Source organism: Bactrocera dorsalis, chromosome 6, assembly GCF_023373825.1.
Source record: "Bactrocera dorsalis isolate Fly_Bdor chromosome 6, ASM2337382v1, whole genome shotgun sequence".
Taxonomy (NCBI): Eukaryota; Metazoa; Arthropoda; class Insecta; order Diptera; family Tephritidae; genus Bactrocera; species Bactrocera dorsalis.
Window position 1 is genome coordinate 19,428,469 of NC_064308.1, and position 26,964 is coordinate 19,455,432.

The 26,964-nt window shown below is 38.0% G+C and overlaps 4 protein-coding genes across 12 annotated transcripts in view; 3 read left to right on the top strand and 1 right to left on the bottom strand.

Moving 5' to 3' along the window:
* The window catches only part of LOC125779265 (uncharacterized), a 56,607-nt gene extending 43,742 nt beyond the window's left edge, over positions 1-12,865 (bottom strand). For both annotated transcript variants that reach the window (XR_007423223.1, XM_049460193.1), the window contains exon 1: positions 12,746-12,865. The gene's annotated coding sequence lies outside the window, so the exon portion shown is untranslated. The remainder of the gene's footprint in view (positions 1-12,745) is intronic.
* The window catches only part of LOC125779350 (uncharacterized), a 97,529-nt gene that overhangs the window by 19,968 nt on the left and 50,597 nt on the right, over positions 1-26,964 (top strand). The gene's annotated exons all lie outside the window — the stretch shown is intronic.
* LOC105222893 (tetratricopeptide repeat protein 39B) overlaps positions 12,798-26,964 on the top strand; it is a 78,011-nt gene continuing 63,844 nt past the window's right edge. For 2 of the 8 annotated variants that reach the window (XM_049460447.1, XM_049460440.1), the window contains exon 1: positions 12,888-13,471. Coding sequence is in view for 3 of the 8 variants with exons in the window: in XM_049460438.1 (XP_049316395.1) it covers positions 12,867-12,997 (131 nt within the window). In the remaining 5 variants the exon portion in view is untranslated. Of the gene's footprint in view, positions 13,472-13,523; positions 13,643-26,964 lie in introns of those variants that run through there. The other 6 variants (XM_049460441.1, XM_049460438.1, XM_049460437.1 and 3 more) reach the window with 6 other exon arrangements.
* LOC125779325 (uncharacterized) overlaps positions 18,819-26,964 on the top strand; it is a 326,516-nt gene continuing 318,370 nt past the window's right edge. The window contains exon 1 of the mRNA XM_049460605.1: positions 18,819-22,881. Coding sequence (XP_049316562.1) covers positions 20,329-21,594 — 1,266 coding nt within the window. The 5' untranslated portion in view covers positions 18,819-20,328 and the 3' untranslated portion in view covers positions 21,595-22,881. The remainder of the gene's footprint in view (positions 22,882-26,964) is intronic.

Below are 26,964 nucleotides of genomic sequence, written 5' to 3' on the forward strand. Positions count from 1 at the left end.
TCTCTCGTCCGGAATAGGGAATGTGGCGGGTGCTGTGTGTACATGGCGACCTATTTTGGAACGTTGACATGGGACACATTCTCGAGCCCATTGCGTAACATCTTTGTTCATTGATGGCCACACGTATCTTTGAGCGATGAGTTTCACTGTCACTGTTGGAAAATTTTCTGACGTAGCGGTACTGGCACGAATGGTCTGATGTTATTTGTTGAAACGTCACAATAAATAGTCTGCCCGTTGGGATCAAAGGTAAGCGTTTGGAACCTTAATGAGGTTTCGTTATTTGCAAGAAGTTGTTGCAGCTCTTCGTCCGAGGCCTGCGATCGGGACAGCTCATTGTAGTCAATAACTACTGGTATATGCATCGTTTCAACGCGTGAAAAGGTGTCAGCGACGTTGTTGTCTGAACCGGAGATGTATTCAATGGTAGTCATGAATTGGTTGATGAATCCTAGCTGTCTGATCTGATGAGGTGAAGATTTATCCGATTGTTGATGGAACGCAAAAGTCAATGGCTTGTGATCTGTCCTGACAACAAAATCACGACCTTCAACCCAGTGCCTAAAGTACTTGATGGCTTCGTATACAGCTGTCAATTCCCTATCATATGTGCTGTAGTTAATCTGTGCGGGTGATAACTTTTTCGAGAAAAATCCAAGTGGTCTCCAAACGTTTTTATGTTTCTGTTCTAGCACCGTTCCCAGCGCAGTACAAGATGTGTCACACGTAATCCGAAGTTCGGCGGGTGGTGATGGATGAGCTAGGAGGGTTGCGGCTGCTAGTTGTTCCTTGATGTAGGTGAAAGCTTGTTCTGATTCTGCTGTCTAAGGTACTGGTCTGCGATCGTTTTTCTTCTTTGAATCTTTTAAGAACTCGTTGAGAGGTGCCTGGGCAGCGGCAGCGTTTCTGATGTGTCGTCGGTAGAAGTTTATTGCGCCGAGGAATCTTCTTAGCTCTAAAATTGTTTTAGGTTTTGGGAAACTCCGTAACGCCTGGACTCGGCTTGGAAGTGGTGCGGAACCGAGTTTCGAAATTCTATATCCCAAGAAGTCGACTTCAGAAACACCCAAAACACATTTTTCCGCATTAATGCACAGGCCGTATTGGCTAAGTCGCTGGAATACTAACCGTAGGTGTTGTATGTGTTGTTGTTCACTGGAAGATGCTATCAGCAGGTCGTCGATGTAAGCATAGACGCAATCGAGGCCCGTGAGTGATTCGTTGATAAAGCGCTGAAAAGACGGTGCCGCGTTTCGGAGCCCGAATGGCATGCTGATGAACTCGAATAACCCGAACGGGGTTATTATGGCCGTTTTTGGTATGTCTTCCTCGGCCACCGGAATATGATGAAACGCACGCCTGAGGTCGATTGTAGAAAATATGATCTTTCCTGATAGTATTGTGGTATAATCATGAAGAAGCGAGATTGGGTACCGGTCAGGAATAGTTCTTTCGTTGAGTCTACGGTAGTTTCCGCATGGTCGCCAGTCTCCATTTTTCTTCTTGGCCATGTGTAAGGAACTAGCCCAGGGGCTATTTGACGGTCTGGCATGACCCAAATCGATTAGGAGCTCAAACTCCTTTTTCGCCACTTTGAGGCGTTCAGGACATAGCGGTCGAACACGTTGCATGTACGGTGGTCCGGTGGTAGGGGTGAAATGTTTGACCGAGTGTTTGATGGCTGTGCGGTTCGAGGGGTAGGGCCGTGACCTCTGTAATGGGGGCGGTTGCATAATGACCTACACTGTGCGAGTCTGAATTAGGGTCTACCAAGCGACCACGTTTGAGGTCCACAACTAATCCAACCGATGATTGGATACGGTTCGTTAGCTATACAGAATATCCAATAGATCGGATGTCGTAACGCTATGTTGAGGGTGAGTGCCTTATTCCCGTAGGTTTCGATTTCGCTACCGTTTGCAGCTTGCAGTCGAAAAGATGTTGGAATTTTTTTGTTTTTACGAGATAGTGGAGTTACCGAAATATCCGCGCCAGTGTCGACGAGGAATTTTGTACCTGATATGCGGTCGGAAACGAATTGTCGGCGATGTGTTATGTGGCCACCAGCATACGCCGTGTCTACTGGGGGCCGTTTGTGTTTCCATTGTCCTGTGATGCACTTGGTGTGTTTTTATTGCGATTGCTTTCGTTGAATGATGCTTTGTCGAGCCTCTGAGCCAGCTTTTCGACTTGCCGTGCCAAATCGTCAAGTTGTTTTTTGATGTCACTGCCAGCAGCGAATTTGTGGGTCAGAGCCATTATACCGGGATCTTCATGTCCTCGCTGAACTTCCATGAGGCGATCTGCTGTTCGCGCGAGAATAGTGTTGTTTTCTTCATCAGTGGCAGCAAGTGTTAGTTGTATTTGTAGAGGAAGACGGTCAAACCAAATGGTGCGCACAAATGCTGCGTCTAAATGATTTCCTCCCAGGCGGTGGATTTCTGGCAGCAGTTAAGACGGCCGTCGATCACGTAGTTCGACGCCGGATAGAAACATTTTGAATCGGCGTTCCTGAGGAATGGCGTAATGGTTAAGCAGTGCTTCCTTAAGTGTGATATACTTATCTGTTTCGGGCGGATTAGAAATAATGTTTTCAACCACGATGAGTGTTTCTTGATCCAGGCGAGCTATTACTGCATAATATTTCGTTGCGTCCGTTGTTATTTTTCTGAGCTGGAACTGTGCTTCGACGGCAGCAAACCACAATTGAACCTGCTGGTTCCAAAACGGCGATAGTACGATTCGTTCGAATCGGTCGATGTGCATAGCTTGTAGTGGTGGGAGTTGGGAAGGTGTGTTTGTATCAAAAAATTCCTCGGTGGGGTTCCCGTCTTGCGAATCTGGACACCCATCGCCCGATTCGGTTGCACAATTTTGTTGTTGGTCCATTTAACGTGTACTGTTCAATTGTGGGGGTCACCAATTATGTGGCGAATGAAACACCACAATTATATATGTATATGGGCCATTCCATCAATTGGCGACATGGTTTTGTACCCGTGGTTCTCCGATTTTGACGAAACTTTAGAATATCATAATATAGACTAAAATAAGAATATCTGTAAACATTTTAGTGGCCAAACTTGCTTCATTGTTTTTTGGCGCGCACTTCAAATTGAGATCAAACAAAAAAATGACTTTTTCTTTTATTTTTTAACGACATCAAAATTGAGTGAAAAAAAATTTGAAGTTATCCATTTTTATGTAAAAAAATCTCAGCTTTCTGATAAAAATATTTTCAAAATCCAAAAAAAATTTCAAAATCCAAAAAAACCATGTTTTTTCCAAAAATCCCGCTTTTTGTGCTCTTCCCCCACTTTTTTTTCAAAATTGACATTATTTTTCGATTCCTCGTTAAATTTTACATAAGAATCAGTGTTCAAAAATATGGGACTAGGATCCCTAGTTGACGCTCAAAATCCAAAAAAAAACATTATTTTCCAAAAAATCCGGTTTTTTGTGCTTTTCCACCAACTTTTTTTCAAAACTGACTTTTCCATTCGATTCCTCGTTAAATTTTACATAAGAATCAGTGTTCAAAAATATGGGACTCTGATCCCACCAACAGCAAAAAAAATGTAAAGTTGTCGCTATACGGCGCAGTGTGTTCGCTTAGAAGGTTGTGTGAAAGAGGTAAATGTGCAAATTGTATTCTTAGACTTGAATTAAGAAGAAATCACAGTCTTCATTCATAAAAATATGTGCCATATAGCGACAACTTTGCATTTTTTTGCTGTTGATGGGATCAGAGTCCCATATTTTTGAATACTGATTCTTATGTAAAATTTAACGAGGAATCGAATGGAAAAGTCAATTTTGAAAAAAAGTTGGTGGAAAAGCACAAAAAACCGGATTTTTTGGAAAATAATGTTTTTTTTTTTGGATTTTGAGCGTCAACTTTGAATTTTTTTTGCTGTTCATGGGATCAGAGTCCCATATTTTTGAACACTGATTCTTATGTAAAATTTAACGAGGAATCGAAAAATAATGTCAATTTTGAAAAAAGGTGGGGGAAGAGCACAAAAAGCGGGATTTTTGGAAAAAACATGGTTTTTTTGGATTTTGAAATTTTTTTTGGATTTTGAAAATATTTTTATCAGAAAGCTGAGATTTTTTTACATAAAAATGGATAACTTCAAAATTTTTTTCACTCAATTTTGAGGTCGTTAAAAAATAAAAGAAAAAGTCATTTTTTTGTTTGAATGAAGCAAGTTTGGCCACTAAAAAGTTTACAGATATTCTTATTTTAGTCTATATTATGATATTCTAAAGTTTCGTCAAAATCGGAGAACCACGGGTACAAAACCATGTCGCCAATTGATGGAATGGCCCATATATTTAAAACTATTTATTGTATGATTACTTGTAACCTCGTTGGCGTCTGGATAATGACTGACGCTTCTTAAGAAGCTAGCCAGTCAAAAACGCTACTCCCTTCCTTCCTTTTCCTTCCTTATCGGCAAAATGTGTGCACAGTCAAAAACGTGGTAAGAACGCAGAAATCAGCCATCTTTGCTTTGTTTTCATTTGAACAATGTTGCCATTGCCCAATACGCATATATAGTTTTGAGCACATCTTTGTTTTCAATTACAATTTTTTACAATATAAAATGTCAAAACTGAAAACAAACTATTAAAAATAGTTTATATATTTATAAATAATAGCATTCGACTCTGATTTTGAGTTATTTTAAGAAAATTTCAAACATATTGAACAGATTGAATTATAAAAGTTGATAATTACTGCAGTATATCGATATTGGCAACCCTGCGTTGTGAGAGAGCAATCAGCTGAGACGTTTGCGACGGCAAAAATCCAAATGTCGCAGATTCTCACGTCAACGTCACGTCAGAGAGAAGGGAGTAACGTTTTTCACTGTTCAGTTACCTTGCGCGCCCATAAGATAGGTCGTCCCAGCTGACACGACCCACGATTCTGCGTTGTTCACTAACCAGCCTATAAGACTACAATTTAAGAATTTAGTTTAAGCTGAAATTCCAAGAATGTACGGAGAATTAATAACTGACAAAAACAGTGTTGCCATATGTGAGTGCCCACACCAGTAAAGAAGACGAAGAAGAATATTGTATGATAATTATATAAATATACTAGTCTAAACCCGCGGCTCCGCTCACTCTTTGTTGTCAAGGATATAATTTATCGTGATAACAATATAATGTAATAGTTAAATTGGCAATCTACATTTTCTTATTGACATCGTAAATCACTTAAGGAACAGTACATATCTCTCATTTGCTGCAAGACCGGCATAAATCAAAAACGTGAATTTTGAGTTAATGCTGCAGAATTGTTCGTGAAACGTCATGTTGAGTGAAACATTCATATGAATACCTCTTATATGCTCCGCTTGAGAAGAGGTGTAAGGTTGGAGTCACCGTGTGAGGTTGTAGTCAGTTGAAAACTTTAAACGCGTTTTCTGGAGAATCGATTTTTTTGACTTATGCCGGTCTTGCACCAAATGAGCGATATGTACATAAATATGTATGATGTAACGACGTCTTCACAGTATCTGCATCTGCTTCGTATATCGTTACACATATATATGTGAGTCACTATGTTTCTTGTTATAGTGAATGCCAGTACAGGAGTAGAGCAGAAGAGCACCTCACGCTCCATATCTGATCATATGGTAATGTTTTGCCCAACATTCATCGAATGTAATAACAAAATCTTAAGAAAACACAGACTTCATCGTTTTTTTTAAATTTTGCATTGTTCTGTGCAATGCTTCAGGAATATTTGTCAGCTTTTACGCAAACTTCTCAAATTCTGATTCAGCCTTTTCTAATTCAGTTACAACTATCACTATATTCATATATGTATATGTACATATGTATGTAAACAAAAACCACTGTACCCTGCCAGTATATACATATATATTTCCGTAGGTCCTAGGTGGAACATAGGGTCTCAATAAACAAATTACAATTAAATTTATTTAAAGCTATGAATTTAATTTCTCTCCAGGAATAACCACTTCTCTGTGCTTCTGCTTCAAGTTGGCTGGCTGGTAGCTCGCGTTTTCGGCTTACTTGCGGATTCCAATCTAGCGCTGTCCTGTTAATGTCATCGTAAGGTTTTTGCAGAGTGTGGCCGATCTATTTCCATTTACGACGTCGAATTTCGATATGTATCGGTAGCTGCTTGGTTACGGTTAGCATTGCTAATAACGTTAGCCCAGAACCCCTTATTGTGATGACCAACTTGGGCATTCATATCACCCATTAAGATGACTATGTCACCCTTATTGATTTCACTCGGTACTTTTGTGAAGCAACTATAGAATGCTTCCTTAACTTCCATTTCCGCTACATTCGTTAGAGCATGGATTTGTACTATAGTGATTTTCAAGCTCTTGTGCGGAGCCTCACTGAGATGATTCTATCCGAGTGAATTTTCCATTCTATAAGCGCCGCCGTGGCGCCATTGAGTGGGTTCGTTTCCAGAGAAAATGAATTTTTAGCCAGAAGTTGTTGTAACTTCGCCCGAGTTGGCCATCTAACCTCGCAAAGACCAAGAAGAATGAGTTTGTAGCGTTTAAATTCTTTACAGAGTTGCTGAAGTGTGATTGGTTCTAACAATGAACGCACATTTCAGGTTCCTATTCGTAATCCATTTTTCCTGCTGAAGGGCGTCATCAATTTATCGTGCTTAATCTTAACTTTGTTTACTTCGTTAAGATTATCAGAGGGTTTAAGATGAGTAGGTTATTAGCCTAGTCCCGGGGCTGCCGATTTCGCCTCTAGGCAGGCAATGGCTTACGAGTTTCCTCCTCGCAGGTGCTAAGGTTATACCGCGTTTACTCGGTCGTCAGAGCCTCGTTCATAGTGAACAGGAGGTACCGCGCGAGGGTGAGGTTGACGTTTGGGAGAGATAGGCTATATATTCGCATTACCAACCCCATTTGCCGATTTAGTGTTAGCTGAATGGGCCCCCTATGCCAGTAGCTGCGTGATTTTATTTTGTATATTTGAAAAAAAAATGTTCAAACGATTCTTACATGAATAATGAACACATGCTTATGTCTTGTAATATAATGTTTTTTTTTTAGAAATTGTTGTGACTTTTAACATAAAATGATAGAAAGTAGCCTATGCAAGTCCCGAGGTTCCAAGCTATCTCATCACCAATTTTTAGCCATTTTCATCGGTTCGTTCTTGAGTTATAAATATAGACATAAATTGCGAAATCGAGGGTTCTTTTGCAAAAAAAGGTCGGCGTTAGGTCCTTCTTCAGTGTTTAAATGAGTTAAACATCCACCCACTCTACCCGGGAAAAACTGGCCCATCCCATACACATACATTACCACAAAACAAAACTCACCACACTTCTACATCAACCCACCAAACATAAAGGATGGTCCGCTGAGCAGGTTCAAGACATTCGTCACATACAGTTCGCACATCTACATTCGATTCTACACTGCGCCGCGTAAGCTCCACTTTTCGTTTACCGGCACCTTACCCGCGTGCTACAATATATTGCGATTAAAAACATCGTCTTACGGTTCCAGTTTGATACCAGTTGTTTGATCTTCAACCCAACATCGATCCTGTGTGCTACGAGGATACAAATAGCCGTTGCCTAGTACAATCATCCTTTGTAGTTATATGTGTAAGTTTCAATAAAGCTGATCTTTTACCGTGACTAATACATAACAATTAACTAGTGTGTTTTTCTTAACAAAATTAGCGGATGCTTATTAAGATATGAATAAAGTGGTGGATGTTTCCCACTAAATTGGGCATCCAAATAATCATGGTCCTTCGAGCCCTAGTGAGAGGCACTATGGATTAGTGAAACGTTTAAAAAAAAATTTAATTAATACAAAAAACAAAGGAACTGTGTGGTGAACAAACCCCAAAACAAAAAAAGGAGCAGTGACCAAAACAAAACAAACAAAAAACTAGATACAATACCTATATACATATATGTATATAACAACACACATATGTATATGCATATGAATATACATTAGGGTGTCCGTTATTTACCAAATTGATTATTTTTGACGAGACGCCCCCTAAACTTTTAGTTTTCCATCTAAAAAAAATATCAGACCATAAAAAGCCCTTAATTTTCATAATAAACCTTGCCCCAAACACGATACATTTCCCCTTGAAATTACATGGGAATTTGCCACATTTTACAAATATTTACCAAATTGATTATTTTTGACGAGACGCACCCTAAACTTTTAGTTTTCCATCTAAAAAAAAATATCAGACCATAAAAAGCCCTTAATTTTCATAATAAACCTTGCCCCAAACACGATACATTTCCCCTTGAAATTACATGGGATTTAGCCACTTTTTACAAATATTTTTTTTTCTCTGGAAATTTCTCGTTTGTAGGAATAAAAAAGTCATATTCTTATACAGAATTGAATGCTCTACAAAAAACGTCGAACAAAACAATTGAATTTTACAAAAAAAAAATTTCAATTTGCCGAAAAATTCGAAAATTACCCAGAAGTTTAACCTTGAATAACTTTTAAAGGGGTGAGTATATCGAAAAATCGTCCGGTCGTTTCTTGTAGAGCATTCAATTCTGTATAAGAATATTACTTTTTTAATCCTACAAACGAGAAAGTTCCAGAGAAAAAAAAAAAAATATTTGTAAAAAGTGGCAAAATCCCATGTAATTTCAAGGGGAAATGTATCGTGTTTGGGGCAAGGTTTATTATGAAAATTAAGGGCTTTTTATGGTCTGATATTTTTTTTTAGATGGAAAACTAAAAGTTTAGGGGGCGTCTCGTCAAAAATAATCAATTTGGTAAATAACGGACTCCCTAATATACATATAACAGTGAGGTGACAAAACAAAAAAAAAATATGGTAGAAAACACTGAGGTGAAGTGACAAACACAAAAAGAAATTACATGGAAAATCAAAATATACAAAACAGTTTCAACAAGCAAAAAAAATACACAATCGTACGCGAAATCTTATGACAAATCAGAAATAAAAACAAAATTAAACAAAAAACGGGCGCGAATTTGTAAATCAACAAAATAGAAGACGTACCTGCAAGCGGCGGAAAGACAAAAGGAGTGGAGAAGGGAATTGGGACAAAACGCCTAGGCTTGCATTCTATTTTTTTTTAATATATTTCAATTTATATAAATATGTATGTATGTAAAAAATAAGTTTTTATATGCTAAAATATTTCAAAATCCGTTTTATCCGCGAAAAAACGGTTACCAAAGTGTCACTACTTCGAGTTTATTTTACGAGAAAAACCGAACACAGCTTGGTATAACGTATATATCAACTTATTTGTATATGCTAATAAATATTACTAATTCATTGCCTAGGTATTATCATACCTTCGTGTTTTTAAACACGTTTATTAACAAATACAAGTATGAAGTAAATCAAGCATTTACTTGCGAAAATTTCCGACAAACCTCTTCTGATTAATAAATCAGTAGGCAGGATTGTATATAATATGTAAGCAAAGGCACAAACTTAAAAAAAATATATATCATAAAAAAACGAAGCAAGAGAAAAAAAAAAACAAATATACATACATACAAAAGTGCATATGTAACTTTTTAACAAAGCAAAATACCCTTTTTCCATTTCGTATTCTCGCTCTCTCGCCTTTCCGAAAAAAGAATATATGTAAGTACAAGTATACAAACCATACGGCATACCATCTGCCACGTATATAACAAAACAGAAACAAAATAAGTATATTTGCAAAGTGCATTAGGAAGCATACCTGCACATTTCCCACTTCGCTTTCCCGCTTTCTTCCCATTGCGAACATATGTATTGTATATGTATGTATAAATATATTTGCACATATAATCATACGGAATAGAATCAGTCTGTAATAGCATACCCTACACTGGGTATGACATATCAAATTATTAAATTTTTATTAATTTTCAAAGAAAAATGTATCGTAATGGAATGGTGAAGCAAAAATCACAAAATACGTTTATTGGAGCGAATATAAAAAAATTAGTTTCACAAAATATAAATAAGTTTGTGAACACTATATACACAAATAAATTATTGGTTTATCTATACATTCCTATACATAACTACTATTCAAAGCCCACATTGGTAAACATCCCGCAATACCTTTGGTTTTATGTCAAACAAAAACAAGCAGGATTGCACAAAAGGAAAAAAAATTAAATTAAACACACATATATATATATATATTAGCACAAACTTTTCGTGCACACATAATTAACAGACCATCGTTCTACCGAGTAACGAACTATCCATCTGGCAAGCTTGGTAATTGTTTCGTTAATATCACATCAGCTGTTCTCCTGCTCCTCTGTACTTCAATTTAAAGTACTTACCAGTAATAAATTTGATCTGCTTCACATAATTTTCAATTAAATGACTAACAATTTTTGATTTTGCACTTCCTTGAGGCATTTTTACTCTTTAATAAAATTGAATCAGCTGTGTCGGAATAAAATTTACCATACTACAGAGGTAGAACAAAAAGTATGTTCACAGTTAAGCCTTTTAGCGAAGCATCAACTAACGATTTACCAAATTAACAGGCTTCGGTCTGAATACCCCTAATATAAGTACGTATGTATGTATTAGGGTGTACGTAAATACAAAACAATGGGACATCAAATATTTTAATCAATAAAAAGCGCGGTTTTTAATAGTAATTAACAATTTAAACATATATTCAAAATAAATTATAGTAAATAAACATAATATTATTTCATTATTTAAAAAAAAAATACAAATATGGTTAATAACAATACAAATCAAAATACACCTGCAGAAGCTACACGCTCAAAACAGCGGCTCATGACGACTTAGTAGATTCTGACGATTCAGATCTACTCAAAAATTTTAAATCATCGGCTTACGCTATTTATGAAAAGCTTAGACCAATATGAAGATACAAAAGCTATGATCTCCGTTCAACTAAAGCTAATTAAAGCAATTGCACCTACTCCCCACAGTAGAGTAGAGCTGCCACAAATAGACATTCAAAGGGCAAGTTCAGGCATCCACATCGAGGTGCCTACATGTGACACAGAAACATTCTTTGGAGGTTATGTAATTATAAAAATTAAAAAAGCAAATTTAATTGCTTACATTCGTACAAAAGACACCATTCAATGCTTCATTACAGCACATATCTTAACTTACTCCAAAGAAGCGCTTACACAAAAGGAACCACGGGTTTAGCAAAAGCAAATCCCAAAAACCACAATTCTAAAAATTGTCAAGAGACACCATGTTGCTCAAAGGCACAAAAAGTTCAAACGCTACACAGCGAAATACAAAGTGGACTAGTTGCAGAACCAGTTCCCACCATACCAACTCAAGTTGGGGACAAATACCTCATTTCACAATTAAAGAAATTGCAAAAGTTAAGGAAACTTCTAATAACAAACAAAACTATAAAAGATCAGGTAAAGGTCTCTATTGGTATTGTCAGCACTTCTCTAAAGCCACAACTACTCGATGAAATAATGGCCGGTACGTCGTACGATTACCACTAGAACCACAATTTCCCAATACTCCACAAATTGGTATAAAAAACAAAGTCAGGGTTACCTCTGACGGCCCAAATTAATAAAAGGATGGTTTTCGCCAATAATGAAAAAAAAACAATTCTGAACAAACCCTAGAACGGTGGCGGGCTACTAAACGCTAAATTAGTGCATACCCACTAAAACATAAAATATAACACAGTTGTATCAAAAAGTCCAAAAATCGACATTTTTCGTAAATAAAACCTCAAAAGTAAGTTAAGGGATCACCATACTCCCAATGTGATAAAGTGACGCACATACACTTACAAAACGGAAAGGTTGCTCTATCACATCTATCCAAGCGCTAGTTAAGGAACGCATTCCTTATAATAGTAACAAACAACAAAACAATCTTTTGTTTCAGTAAATAGAATGCATCAAAATAACCTTGAGTTGGAACAATTGAAATGTACTATCACTAAATCAAATAATCCTAAACAAAGAAGTATAAAAAAAACATTGAGTTTGAATACCACGACAACCTTATCTTAAAACAAAGAAAATGTATCTAAGCAAACAATATACATATATGTAAACAAACCTAAACAAATAATTAATCTGTATGTAGACAAACTATCAACTATTTAGTAATAAGTAAACATACTAGTTAGTATAAATAGGAGTCGCTCTTCATATGGGTGAGTTAAGGAAATAAGCTATACAAAGCTTCAAATGGAGTATAAAGAATTATCTACTCTATAAAGCGAAGCCGTTTTCTATTCACGGCCACTCCCTCGTAAGATCCCTCTACTTTCATAGTCCCAACTCCAGCGCTAAGGTGTACCCATTCTGGTCACATCTGAGCCAGGCGTGGAGTTACTATCCTTTATAAGCCGGTAACACTGAAAAGGCAACCAATAAACAGCTCATTTACCAAGCCGATGGTAAAGAAATTTTAAATAAAACCACAAAGAATAAACCGATCAAAGAAACAACCGTAAATATAATAACTAGAAGCTACACACTCATAAATCCGCAAAATTGAGGTTTAATTTTGAATATGTTCATACAAATACATTTCTTTGGAAAAAATAACGAATTTAAAGCTGATTTCTCAATGGTTGGTTACCAGCCTTTCTGTCCAGTTAATAGAATTGTATGCTTAATAGATTGTACTTAATAAACATCAACAATGTTAATGGAGATGTCCGCTTAATAGAGTTTCCTTTCAATAGAGGTTTCATACATACCCCATTTATACCGAAATTCGTTTTCAGTTCCCGACTGACACAGTAATCGGAATCGTGCCGTAAACAAAATCTCACACTCTCCGTGGTAAAGTCACAAACTAATTTATTTATTCGCATTTTTATGTTGATATGGACGGTCTGTTCAACGGAGAATAATTTTGCTGTAAGGGTATACATGAGACATATGTACATACATATTAACACCACACAATTGCACAATCGCGTACTTATATCCGACACGAAACTGAGAAGGTGAAGTATAAGAATCATTCGTTATAACAATCAAGCAGTGTCAAAACAAATGTGAAATACATCGATTAAAAAATGCGGCACTAATTACTTCAAAGTTGTTAATTGTATTCAAGTGCAAGAAACACTAAATATTGATATTAAAAACTTGATTACGGATTAATATGTAAATGTGTTTAATGCATATTAAATTAACATCATATTAAAAATGATTCCAATCAGCAATAACGAAATAAATAATATAGCAACGAACTAAAATGCAGTACACAGCGTAAAAGAAAATTTCAAGTTGCACATATGCATATTATAATGTGAGTGTTTGTAAGTGTATCTATCTAAGTATATACATATATATGTATGTTGTTACCCGTCAGTACGGCCACAGTAGAAACGGTAGAAAAGCTTTTCGTGGTAGCTTTCTGAGGGATGAAAGCCATCTTGGATTTCCAGCGGTAGCAACGCAGTGTATATATTGAGGTAGTAAATGAAAAAAATGATTTATTTATGGTAAATTTTTATAATAGATGATTTAAACGTCATAGTGTGTCATATTTCGTCCTGAAAGCATTGATTTACTGATAATCAGATATTTTGCAAGTAGTGAATTGTTATGCATAATATGTGTCTCTGGTATTTGATTACTCGGTGGTGAGTTTTCTACGACTGTATTTGTTTACATTTGACCGACACCACCTAACCACCCAGGACTGTATCTTTTTGCATGTAATAGTTAAGAAATTCTTGAAGCGTGATTACCACTTAAAAAAAAGAACAAATTACAAATTTAAGAAACATGCAAACTAATTAAAATAATGAATAACACAAACACTTGTATTCTTCTTCTTTACTGGCGTAGACATCGCTTACGCGATTATAGCCGAGTCAACAACAGCGCGCCAGTCGTTTCTTCTCTTCGCTACGTGGCGCCAATTGGATATTCCAAGCGAAGCCAGGTCCTTCTCCACTTGGTCCTTCCAACGGAGTGGAGGTCTTCCTCTTCCTCTGCTTCCCGCGGCGGGTACTGCGTCGAATACTTTCAGAGCTGGAGTGTTTTCATCTATCCGGACAACATGACCTAGCCAGCGTAGCCGCTGTCTTTTAATTCGCTGAACTATGTCAATGTCGTCGTATATGTCGTACAGCTCATCGTTCCATCGAATGCGATATTCGCCGTGGCCAACGCGCAAAGGACCATAAACCTTTTGCAGAACTTTTCTCTCGAAAACTCGCAACGTCGACTCATCGGTTGTTGTCATCGTCCAAGCCTCTGCACCATATAGCAGGACGGGAATTATGAGCGACTTATAGAGTTTGGCTTTTGTTCGTCGAGAGAGGACTTTGCTTCTCAATTGCCTACTCAGACCGAAGTAGCACATGTTAGCAAGAGTAATCCTGCGTTGGATTTCCAGGCTGACATTGTTGGTGGTGTTAATACTGGTTCCTAAATAGACGAAATTATCTACAACTTCAAAGTTATGACTGTCAACAGTGACGTGAGAGCCAAGTCGCGAGTGTGACGACTGTTTGTTTGATGACAGGAGATATTTCGTCTTGCCCTCGTTCACTGCCAGACCCATTTGCTTTGCTTCCTTGTCCAGCCTGGAGAAAGCAGAACTAACGGCGCGGGTGTTGTGGCCGATGATGTCAATATCATCAGCATACGCCAGCAGGCTGTACAATCTTATAAAAGATTCTGCAGCTCGAATAATTTTCTCCAGCAGCAGATTGAAGAAGTCGCACGATAGAGAGTCGCCTTGTCTGAAACCTCGTTTGGTATCGAACGGCTCGGGGAGGTCCTTCCTGATCCTGACGGAGCTTTTGGTGCTACTCAACATCAGTTTAAATAGCCGTATTAGTTTTGCGGGGATACCAAATTCAGACATCGCGGCATAAAGGCAGCTCCTTTTCGTGCTGTCGAAAGCAGCTTTGAAATCGACGAAGAGGTGGTGTGTGTCGATTCTCCTTTCACGGGTCTTTTCCAAGATTTGACGCATGGTGAATATCTGGTCGGTTGTTGATTTACCAGGTCTAAAGCCATACTGATAAGGTCCAATCAGTTTGTTGACGCTGGGCTTTAACCTTTCACACAATACGCTCGACAGAACCCTATATGCGATGTTGAGGAGGCTAATCCCACGGTAGTTGGCTCAGATTGTGGGGTCTCCTTTTTTATGGATTGGGCATAACACACTTAAATTCCAATCGTTGGGCATACTTTCGTCCGACCATATTTGGCAAAGAAGCTGATGCATGCACCTTATCAGCTCTTCGTCGCCGTGTTTGAATAGCTCGGCCGGCAATCCATCGGCCCCTGCCGCTTTGTTGTTTTTCAGGCGGGCAATTGCTATTCGAACTTCTTCATGGTCGGGCAATAGATCGTCTGCTTCATCGTCATCGATTGGGGAGTCGGGTTCGTCTTCTCCTGGTGTTGTGCGTTCACTGCCATTCAGCAGGCTGGAGAAGTGTTCCCTCCATAATTTAAGGATGCTCTGGGCATCGGTGACTAGATCACTTTGGGGGGTTCTACAGGAGTATGCTCCGGTCTTGAAACCTGTAAGCCGCCGCATCTTTTCGTAGAATTTTCGAGCATTACCCCTGTCGGCCAGCTTATCAAGCTCTTCGTACTCACTCATTTCGGCCTTTTTCTTTTTCTGTCTACAAATGCGTCTCGCTTCCCTCTTCAACTCTCGGTATCTATCCCATCCCGCACGTGTACTACATAATATACTATCAATCTTTAAAATTTATATGTAGCTTAAATGCTAACACAACACCCTGATTTCTATTAAAGTAGCAAAAGAGTGTTACATAACACCCTACATTTTTCTAGAGTTGAGTAAATGTATGTACGAGTATGTAAACAAATCGAGCCGTACCTCAGTATATTGAATGAAGTTATTTGTGCACTGGTAGGCTCCCGACATCTCTGTCGCAAGAAAAGCATAAGCGCACTGCTCAATAATGGAATTCTTCTTCTTCTTTACTGGCGTAGACACCGCTTACGCGATTATAGCCGAGTCAACAACAGCGCGCCAGTTGTTTCTTCTCTTCGCTACGTGGCGCCAATTGGATATTCCAAGCGAGGCCAGGTCCTTCTCCACTTGGTCCTTCCATCGGAGTGGAGGTCTTTCTCTTCCTCTGCTTGCTGCGGCGAGTACTGCGTCGAATACTTTCAGAGCTAGAGTGTTTTCATCCATCCGGACAACATGACCTAGCCAGCGTAGCCGCTGTCTTTTAACTCGCTGAACTATGTCAATGTCGTCGTATATCTCGTACAGCTCATCGTTCTATCGAATGCGATATTCGCCATGGCCAACACGCAAAGGACCATAAATCTTTCTCAGAACTTTTCTCTCGAAAACTCGCAACGTCGACTCATCGGTTGTTGTCATCGTCCAAGCCTCTGCACCATATAGCAGGACGGGAATTATGAGCGACTTATAGAGTTTGGTTTTTGTTCGTCGAGAGAGGACTTTACTTTTCAATTGCCTACTCAGTCCGAAGTAGCACCTGTTGGCAAGAGTAATCCTGCGTTGGATTTCCAGGCTGACATTGTTGGTGGTGATTTCGCTGGTTCCAAGATAAACGAAATTATCTACAACTTCAAAGTTATGACTGTCAACGTGATATTCGAGATATTTCGTCTTGCCTTCGTTCACTGCCAGACCCATTTGCGTTGCTTCCTTGTTCAATCTGGAGAAAGCAGAACTAACGGCGCGGGTGTTGAGACCCAGCCAGCAGCTGTACACTCTTATAAAAGATTGTACCTGCTCGATTCAGTTCTGCAGCTCGAATAATTTTCTCCAGCAGCAGATTGAAAAAGTCGCACGATAGGGAGTCGCCTTGTCTGAAACCTCGTTTGGTATCGAACGGCTCGGAGAGGTCCTTCCCGATCCTGACGGAGCTTTTCGTGTTGCTCAACATCAGTTTACACAGCCGTATTAGTTTTGCGGGGATACCAAATTCAAACATCGCGGCATAAAGGCAGCTCCTTTTCGTGCTGTCGAAAGCAGCTTTGAAATCGACGAATAGGTGGTGAGTGTCGATTCTCCTTTCACGGGTCTTTTCCAAGATTTGGCGCATGGTGAATATCTGGTCGGTTGTTGGTTTACCAGGTCTGAAGACACACTGAAAAGGTCCAATCAGTTTGTTGACGGTGGGCTTTAATCTTTCATACAATACGCTCGATAGAACCTTGTACGCGATGTTGAGGAGGCTTATCCCACGGTAGTTGGTGCAGATTGTGGGGTCTCCTTTTTTATGGATTGGGCATAGCACACTTAAATTCCAATCGTTGGGCATGCTTTCATCCGACCATATTTTGCAAAGAAGCTGATGCATGCTCCTTATCAGTTCTTCGCCGCCGTGTTTGAATAGCTCGGCCGGCAATCCGTCGGCCCCTGCCGCTTTGTTGTTCTTCAGGCGGGCAACTGCTATTCGAGCTTCTTCATGGCCGGGTAATGGAACGTCTGCTCCATCGTCATCGGTTGGGGATTACCATACGTTTTTAGAGTGGTAATGGGACAAAAATTCAATATCTTTAGAATAGTATGATTGAACAAAAATGTTTTTGCAAATTATTAAAGATGAATATTTTACGCGTTGTGACGTATGTATACTTTTCAATGTTTTTAAGCGTGAGGAACACTTAAAAAATTTCAATTGTTTAACAAAAAATTATGAAAAATATTATTATTTGAACAAATGGGTCGTGAAAAAATATTTATAATATAGCACGAACATTTTTCTTTGACTTCACAAAATTTCATCGATTTATCTCCGATAGTTTATGAGAAAATAATTTTACAATATTGGCATGCTCTAAATTTCAACCTTCAATAACTTTAACAATAAAAGAATTTTGATGAAATATTTATATCACGTGGTATGGGTCTGATCCCCTTCCTAATGAACTGCTAATTTTCAAAAAATTTTCGTGGACCATTTGACGTGGTTTGACGCGTATATGTTTGTTATTTATGGTTAATAAACTCAAATAAGTAAAACTCTATGATATTATTATGAAATTTATATCATTGTATAATTAGGGTACTCACAACGTCTCATAAATCATCGTAAAATCATAAATGTGTATATAAGATTAAACAATTTGTTGTTGGATTGCATACTATTAGGTCTACAACTTTGCTTCCGCCGTTTTCTAATAGATGTCTCCAGGGTCAAGCACTGGTCGATTAAATCGTTTTATATCGATCTTGGACATTTGTGTCAACACCGTTTTGTCCGTCCGCCGTGAGGTATTCCCTTGAGTTAGGAGGACAATGCAGTGATGTGTTGTAATAAGGTTATGTCGCTCTAAAAAATAACTTTTCTCGAGCCAATACCTGGGGTGACTGAAGTACTTTCGCGTAGTACTTCTTTCGGCGTTGGCGGCCTTCGGCATAACTTTTTGACTACCTATTATTATTATTTACTATTACTTATTTGTTTATTAAATTTAATTAAGAAAAACTTTATTTTACACACTTTATTACCCAATATTATGATATAATATTACATATATGCATATATTTGTAATAACGGGTGATTTTTTTGAGGTTAGGATTTTCATGCATTAGTATTTGACAGATCACGTGGGATTTCAGACATGGTGTCAAAGAGAAAGATGCTCAGTATGCTTTGACATTTCATCATGAATAGACTTACTAACGAGCAACGCTTGCAAATCATTGAATTTTATTACCAAAATCAGTGTTCGGTTCGAAATGTGTTTATCGACAAATTTTGTTCAGCGATGAGGCTCATTTCTGGTTGAATGGCTACGTAAATAAGCAAAATTGCCGCATTTGGGGTGAAGAGCAACCAGAAGCCGTTCAAGAACTGCCCATGCATCCCGAAAAATGCACTGTTTGGTGTGGTTTGTACGCTGGTGGAATCATTGGACCGTATTTTTTCAAAGATGCTGTTGGACGCAACGTTACGGTGAATGGCGATCGCTATCGTTCGATGCTAACAAACTTTTTGTTGCCAAAAATGGAAGAACTGAACTTGGTTGACATGTGGTTTCAACAAGATGGCGCTACATGCCACACAGCTCGCGATTCTATGGCCATTTTGAGGGAAAACTTCGGACAACAATTCATCTCAAGAAATGGACCCGTAAGTTGGCCACCAAGATCATGCGATTTAACGCCTTTAAACTATTTTTTGTGGGGCTACGTCAAGTCTAAAGTCTACAGAAATAAGCCAGCAACTATTCCAGCTTTGGAAGACAACATTTCCGAAGAAATTCGGGCTATTCCGGCCGAAATGCTCGAAAAAGTTGCCCAAAATTGGACTTTCCGAATGGACCACCTAAGACGCAGCCGCGGTCAACATTTAAATGAAATTATCTTCAAAAAGTAAGTTTCAAATAAAGAACCGATGAGATTTTGCAAATTTTATGCGTTTTTTTTTAAAAAAAAGTTATCAAGCTCTTAAAAAATCACCCTTTATTACTTATTTAAAAAAAAGGATGCATATGCATGGAAAGACGAATTTGATCAAAAAAGAGGAATTTCAGCGAATAGGCTTATTATCATATGACTGCGCACTAGGGTGGGTCGATTCCGGAATTTTTTCGATTCGGTGTTTCTAATAGTGCGGAAAAGTTGCCTTAGTACTTCCTGATTCCAATGCAACTTTTTGTTTTGAGATCGTATTGCATCTTCAACCCGAACCTCGGCCTTGAAATTTCGGAAATTCGCCTAAAATCGTGAAATTGTCTACCTAGCACCTGAAATACGCATCTCATGGCAAAATGTATGAAACAAAAGTTATTTGTCACGTCATTTGCTACCGAAATGGTATATGTGATCATGGCCGTAGGACGAACCGTTCCCGAGATACGAGCGAAAAGGCGGCGCGCCACAGCGCAAGGTGAAAATCGGCTTGCGGCCACACTTCTTGACGTTGATTTCGCCGATTGCTATCACTTACATTCATTCACCTACGCCAAAGGACACGTTCGGATAGGTCTCCACACAAATATTTTTTCATCGAGTTCCTTCACTCTTGTCGGTGATTTCGCCGAGTTCTATCACTTACATTCATTTCCCTGCGCCATACGACATGTTCGGACTGGTCTCCACATAAATATTTTTTCATCGAGTTCCTTCACTCTTGTCGTTGATTTCGCCAGGTGCTATCACTTATATTCTCTCAACAAAACACAGAACTCAAAATGTCTGTATCTAAATTTAAATTTAGACAGAAATGTCCTGTGTTTGGACTGGTCTCCACATAAATATTTTTTCATCGAGTTCCTTCACTCTTGTCGTTGACTTCGCCAGGTGCTATCACTTATATTCTCTCAACAAAACATAGAACTCAAAATGTCTGTATCTAAATTTAAATTTAGACAGAAATGTCCTGTGTTTGGCATATATCCGAACAATCTCTCTGAGTCCCAGTTACCTACTTACCAGGATGTTCTTTTGTGTTATCAGTTTGAAAGATTTGGTATAGGGCGACTCCGAGGCGACAACTATGAACCTAGGAGTAAAGAGGTTACAGAAATAGTTGCAAAAAAGGTTGAAAATACTTTCAAAAAGTCATCTATTCCGATAGTTTCACACACCAGAGTTGTACAAATGCTCACCACATACCATAAGAAATTTCTGACTCTTAAAAAAATGTTTTTAAGGAACCCAATAGGTTTGAGCTCTAAAAGAGACGACTTTGTCTCTTCTGCCGGAAAATTATTTGACATCGCTGCTTGTAAATGCATTTATTTTTCTTCTTGCACTTGTCCAAAGGAAAGGAAAGTTCCTATCAATGAACAACCATTTCTCTTGGACCAGAGAACCACAAGAATTGGTCGCATTGGAAGTGTTGATCTACCTGAAACAAAAAAGATTACAAAGAAAAATGAACGTAAAGAAAAGCTTTCAAAACGTCATTCAACATCAACACTTACCAGAAAAGTATCAGCTAGAACACGTGACCATTCAGATCAGCCAGACTCTCATACAGACGACAACAATGTAGGCGCGTCGCACATTGATTCTTCGAAAAACGATGGTGATGATGAATTTTCTCTTCCATCCTCTAAAACCAAACAAAACACACTAGTATTACAACACACTGCTTTAGCTGCCCACAGATTTGGAGTAAGTGATGGAGCAGCGACCTTGATTGTTTCATCGGCTTTTCTGGATGCCAAAAAAGCAGGTTTGATAACAGAGGATCAGGCTAGCTTTGTCACTGACAAATGCAAGATTAGTCGGGCAAAAAAAAGTGTTGGTGTTAAGCTCCAGAACACCGAAAGTATTGACTCCGTATATGGGCTGTATTTTGACGGCCGCAAAGACAATACACTTACACAAGTCAGCGAAGGTGAAAAGTACTACCGCGACACTGTCAAAGAGGAACATATTTCTCTTATAGCGGAACCTGGTTGTCATTACTTTGGCCACGTCACTTCTCCTTCCGGGTCAGCTGAGGATGAGACGCAAGCTATATGGCAACATTTACAAGACAATTCAGTTGATGTGGAACATCTAGAAGTTGTCGGTGCTGATGGCACCAACACGAACACAGGTTGGAAAGGTGGAATCATTCGGAAACTAGAAGAAATAATAGGTAGGCCATTACAGTAGGTTGTATGTCTTCTACATTTCAACGAACTTCCATTCCGTGCTCTTTTCGAACACATAGATGGTGTCTCAAAGAGTCCAAATACATTCTCTGGCGACATAGGTAAACTGCTCCCTTATTGTGAGAAGTTGCCTGTTGTCAAATGTGAAAGTTTTCCATCCTGCCAATTACCTTCTGAGGTTATTAATCCGACCCAACTTAGCACAGACCAAGCTTATCTCTATAAAATATCAGAAGCTGTTATTTCCGGTCAATGCTCCTCAGATTTAGCGTCGATGCATCCAGGTAACATGTGCAAATCTCGCTGGCTCACCTGTGCAAATAGAATTCTGAGATTATACATTTCTACTGACAAACCAACAAAGGAAATAAAGATTTTGGTCAAGTACATACTTACAGTTTACTCACCTTTGTGGTTCTCAATAAGATTCAACAGTTCAATCAAAGATGGCTCGCGCCATCTCTATGCTGCAATTCAAAGGTCGAGATACTTACCCGCTAAACTGCGCAAGGTTGTCGATTCATCCATTCAACAGAATGCTTTCTTTGCTTTTCCAGAAAACATTCTCCTTAGTATGATGACTGACGAACGGATAGAAGTCAGAAAGTTGGCCCTTGACCGTCTTCTGGCAGCCAGAGAAGCAGAGTCTGACACCATAAATGGAAGAGTTAGATGTAATAAAGTGCCAAAGCTGAATTTCAAAGCTAATACTTATTACGATATGATTAACTGGAAGACTATTACCTTGACTGTTCCACCAGTTCTTTGTTCAGTTTCTAACGAAGAACTCATAAAAGGGCTGTCGGGAGACACTGCAGAGGTATGGAAATTTAGTGAATTCCCCTCTCACACCGTGGCAGTCGAGAGAATTGTCAAACTGGTGACAGAGGCATCTTCTAAAGTTATTGGCCCCCAATCTCGTGATCTTTTTATACGCTCTACACTGAAATCTAGGCAACAAGTGCCAAAGTTTAGTACAAAATCTGATTTTATCAATAAATTTGACACAGATTCAGACTAAAACAAGCCTGACATATGGTTGGTTGGTTGGGTTGGGCTTGGGAGGAACCCGAAGAGCAGCTACCTCCACGCGGTGGGTTCTGGGTGACCAATACAGGTTAGCTGAGAGCTGCAACAATTTTGACCTTGCGCTGTGGCGCGCCGCCTTTTCGCTCGTATCTCGGGAACGGTTCGTCCTACGGCCATGATCACATATACCATTTCGGTAGCAAATGACGTGACAAATAACTTTTGTTTTATACATTTTGCCATGAGATGCGTATTTCAGGTGCTAGGTAGACAATTTCACGATTTTAGGCGAATTTCCGAAATTTCAAGGCCGAGGTTCGGGTTGAAGATGAAATACGATCTCAAAACAAAAAGTTGCATTGGAATCAGGAAGTACTAAGGCAACTTTTCCGCACTATTAGAAATACCGAATCGAAAAAATTCCGGAATCGACCCACCCTACTGCGCACCATTCCCTCATAATTTTTAGCACATAAATGATGTCCACTACGAGTGTAAAAAGTAATTTTTAAAATATGGTTTAAGCCTGCAAAAAGTGTAAATTGTGAATTTGTTTAAATGCTAACAGTTTAATTAAATGAATTTGAAGTGAAAAATGTGCATAAAGTGTTTAAGTTAAATGTAGTGAAATAGCTGGAAATGTTCGAATTTTGGGAATTTTTGAACTTTAAAGGCGAATATCTCGTAAGGGGATATTTTTTTTTAATCAAGAGGATTTCGTCTTTCCAACGGTACCTTCAGATCGCGGCGCTAAAGAAATTGGAATTGTGCCGAGACCTTATAAAACATATATAAGAAGTATCAGCGTGACGAGCTAAGTCGTTTTAGGCGTGTCCGTCCGTCTGTATATACATATATATATATGAACTAGTCCCTCAGTTTTTGGAATACCGATTTTTGAACGCGTCCTTTTCTCACCAAGAAGCTGCTCATTTGTCGGCCGATAAGAAACCTCTTAATTCGCGCAAACTTCTTGGTATTGGATAATTTAGTATTAATTTTATTTTATTTGGGTCTGTTTTAATAACGTTCTGAGCTACTACATAACCTAAAAACTCTATTTCTTTCTCGAAAAATTTTGATTTTTCTAATGGAATTTTCATATTAGCTTCTTTTAAAATTTGCGTAATTGTTTCCAAATCCTTTAAGTGTTGAGTTATAGTTTCCGAAAAAATAATTATATCATCCATATTAACGTGACAGATTTTTCCAATATGTTCTCGCAATATGTCATCCATTGCCCTCTGAAAAATTCTAGAAGCATTTTTTAAACCAAAAGGCATCCTCAAAAATTCATATTTCCCATTATTAACGGAAAAACTTTTTTCTCAATATCATTCTTTGACATTATAATTTGATGAAATCCTGATTCTAGATCGATGCTTGAAAAATATTTTGCCTTGCCTAAATTAGACAATATTACGTTAGTATCTGGAATAGGGTAACGATCGAAAATTGTATGCTCATTTAGCTTTTTGTAATCGATTACCATTCTAAGTTTTGGTGTTCCATTCTCATTGGTACCTTTTTTTGGTACCACCCAAATAGGTGAATTATACGGACTTTTACTCGGTCTTATGATATTTTCATTAATCAATTTTTTTATTTCTTCATTAATAAACGAATTTACAGATAAAGGATATGGATATTGTCTGCTCCATATCGGATCCTCATTTTCATTCTTATTTCTGCTTTTACTTTTGTCATGAAGGGAAAGTTTGTATTGATACTTGAATGTATTTTAGCAATTTTTTCTTTTATATGTGTTTTAAGATCCTGCAATTCTTAATCCTGATTTTCATTGTTTGAACTTTCGGAATTCTTTACCGAATAATAATTATCATTATCACCATTAATTTCTGAGCCACTTTCGCCCAATATTGAATAGTTATCGTTCATGTTGCCGGCAAATCCATCGGCTGGCGTTGTAGAACTTTTTCGTTCCACAATGTTTTTTTTATGATTATTTTTTTCATTTTGCTGGTATAAATCCTCAGCTGGCGTTTTGGGACCTTTTTGTCCTAAAATAAATTTTTTTAATATTATATTGCCGGTAAAATCTTCGGCTGGCTTCACGGAATCTTTATGTTCCTTATTATTTTCTTCTTTATTTTTACTGATATTTTACTGTTAAATGTGCAGAAACTTTTTGTTCCTTGATTTTTAAGTTTTTTCCATTTTTATTTACAAACCGTTTGCTTCATTTTTATTATTATTTTTTTCCATATAATTTATTTTCCTATTGGGCACGTCGATAGGTGCCTCAATTTTTTCAAGGAAATTATACCCCAAAAGGAGATCCGATTCTAAACCTTCTATTTCGTAGAAAATTTCTTCGACCCCAAATATGGTTATCATATGGTAATGCTTTATTATGGAATAGCCGTTCACGGTTTTTATTCGTTTATAAATGGCTAGGTCGTTTTTGTTATTATAAACCCCAGGCTTAATATAGCAAGAGGTTGCTCCTGTATCGATTAGAGCCTTTAAACTTTTTTTTTATTTTTGAGTCGTAGAGCTTTAGATAGGGAAGTTCATCCCCTCTTTGCCTAAAAAATTACTCTCATTTATGTTGTTTATCTTCTGGGTTTCCTGTGGGCGAAAGCTATAATTGCTTTCCCTTAGTCGTTTTATTCCTTGGATGTTTTTATTTGAAATATACCTATTTGGTAGGTCCATATTGGCTTGATGGCTTGTATTGGCCAATGGTTTTCCAAAATTTTGGTAGTTATGGCTATTGTTTAGTTGGGGCTTTGGGTAATTTTCCCTTCGGTATGATCTAGCCATAGATGGATCTATATCCATTGGTTCTGGTTTTAGCATGTTGCTCCTCTGAGGAAATCGTAAATTATTACTTGGATAAAACTGTTTTACTCTTGTCCTTTCATTTGCAAAATTTTGTGCAAATCGAGCTCTCTGATTATTGGACTCTATTTCCTGAGCTTTTGCCAATGCGTCGGGCAAATCTTCCGGACAGAGAGAAAATATAATATCTCTTAATGGAGCGTTAAGTCCAGTTATAAATATTCTAAGAGCCTGGTCTCTATTCTTTTTGTTCAGTTCTTTTGTTATTGGTGCGGCCCCTCAATAAGTCAAATGGTTTTATTAATCATCAACGTTAGTTTTTTGTTAACTAAATTATAATATTCAATGACCGTCATTGAACCTTGTCGTACAACACTCATTTCTTGTTCTATGATATGAATCGGACGTTTGTATGAATATGCAAAATCGAGACGCGCAATTATCGCGTCAAAATTTAACACAGTACCATGGTTGGTTAATAGGCTAGTTAGTGAAGAACGCAGAATCGTGGGTCGTGTCAGCTGGCACGACCTATCTTATGGGCGCGCAATGTAACTGAACAGTGAAAAACGCTACTCCCTTCTCTCTGACGTGACGATGACGTGAGAATCTGCGACATTTGGATTTTGCCGCCGCAAACGTCGCAGCTGATTGCTCTCTCACAACGCAGGCTTGCCAATATCGATATACTGCAGTAATTATCAACTTTTATAATTCAATCTGTTCAATATGTTTGAAATTTTCTTAAAATAACTCAAAATCAGAGTCGAATGCTATTATTTATAAATATATAAACTATTTTTAATAGTTTGTTTTCAGTTTTGATATTTTATATTGTAAAAAATTGTAATTGAAAACAAAGATGTGCTCAAAACTATATATGCGTATTGGGCATTGGCAACATTGTTCAAATGAAAACAAAGCAAAGATGGCTGATTTCTGCGTTTGTACCACGTTCTTGACTGTGCACACATTTTGCCGATGAGGAAGGAAAAGGAAGGAAGGGAGTAGCGTTTTTCACTGGCTAGCCTTTAATGTGTCATTTGCTTCTAGTGTAATTTTGTTACGCAAAATCGTAAGGGCTGCGAAGTACTTTCGGCTACCTCTTACATATAAACTCATAACGTTATGTGCTGCTTCGCGCCAGCTAACATAAGCGTTTATCCTTCCTGAAAATTCTGGTAAGGATTTTATAACATCTAGTGACTCATGACACTGAATGTTGTCATTTATTGTTTCCGGCTGAAAATCTGTTACTCTGTGTGTTTCAGTTTCAACTTGAGTTTTTAATCTGTCAATTTCTTGCCTTATTGTAATATTGCTTTCCGCAATTAGGCGCGTAATTAAATCTACCGTTAATCCTGCCTCATTAATCATGATTAATTATTATTATTATTTTTTTGTTTAGAGAAAGTACTTTATTATTATTTTATACTTGTATAATCTCTTCTAGGAAGAGATGCTCTTCTATTCTGGAGGGTCCTTTTGTGTAGGATTCGCAGAATTGAGCTAAGTTATGGGGGTCTTTTTATTTTGT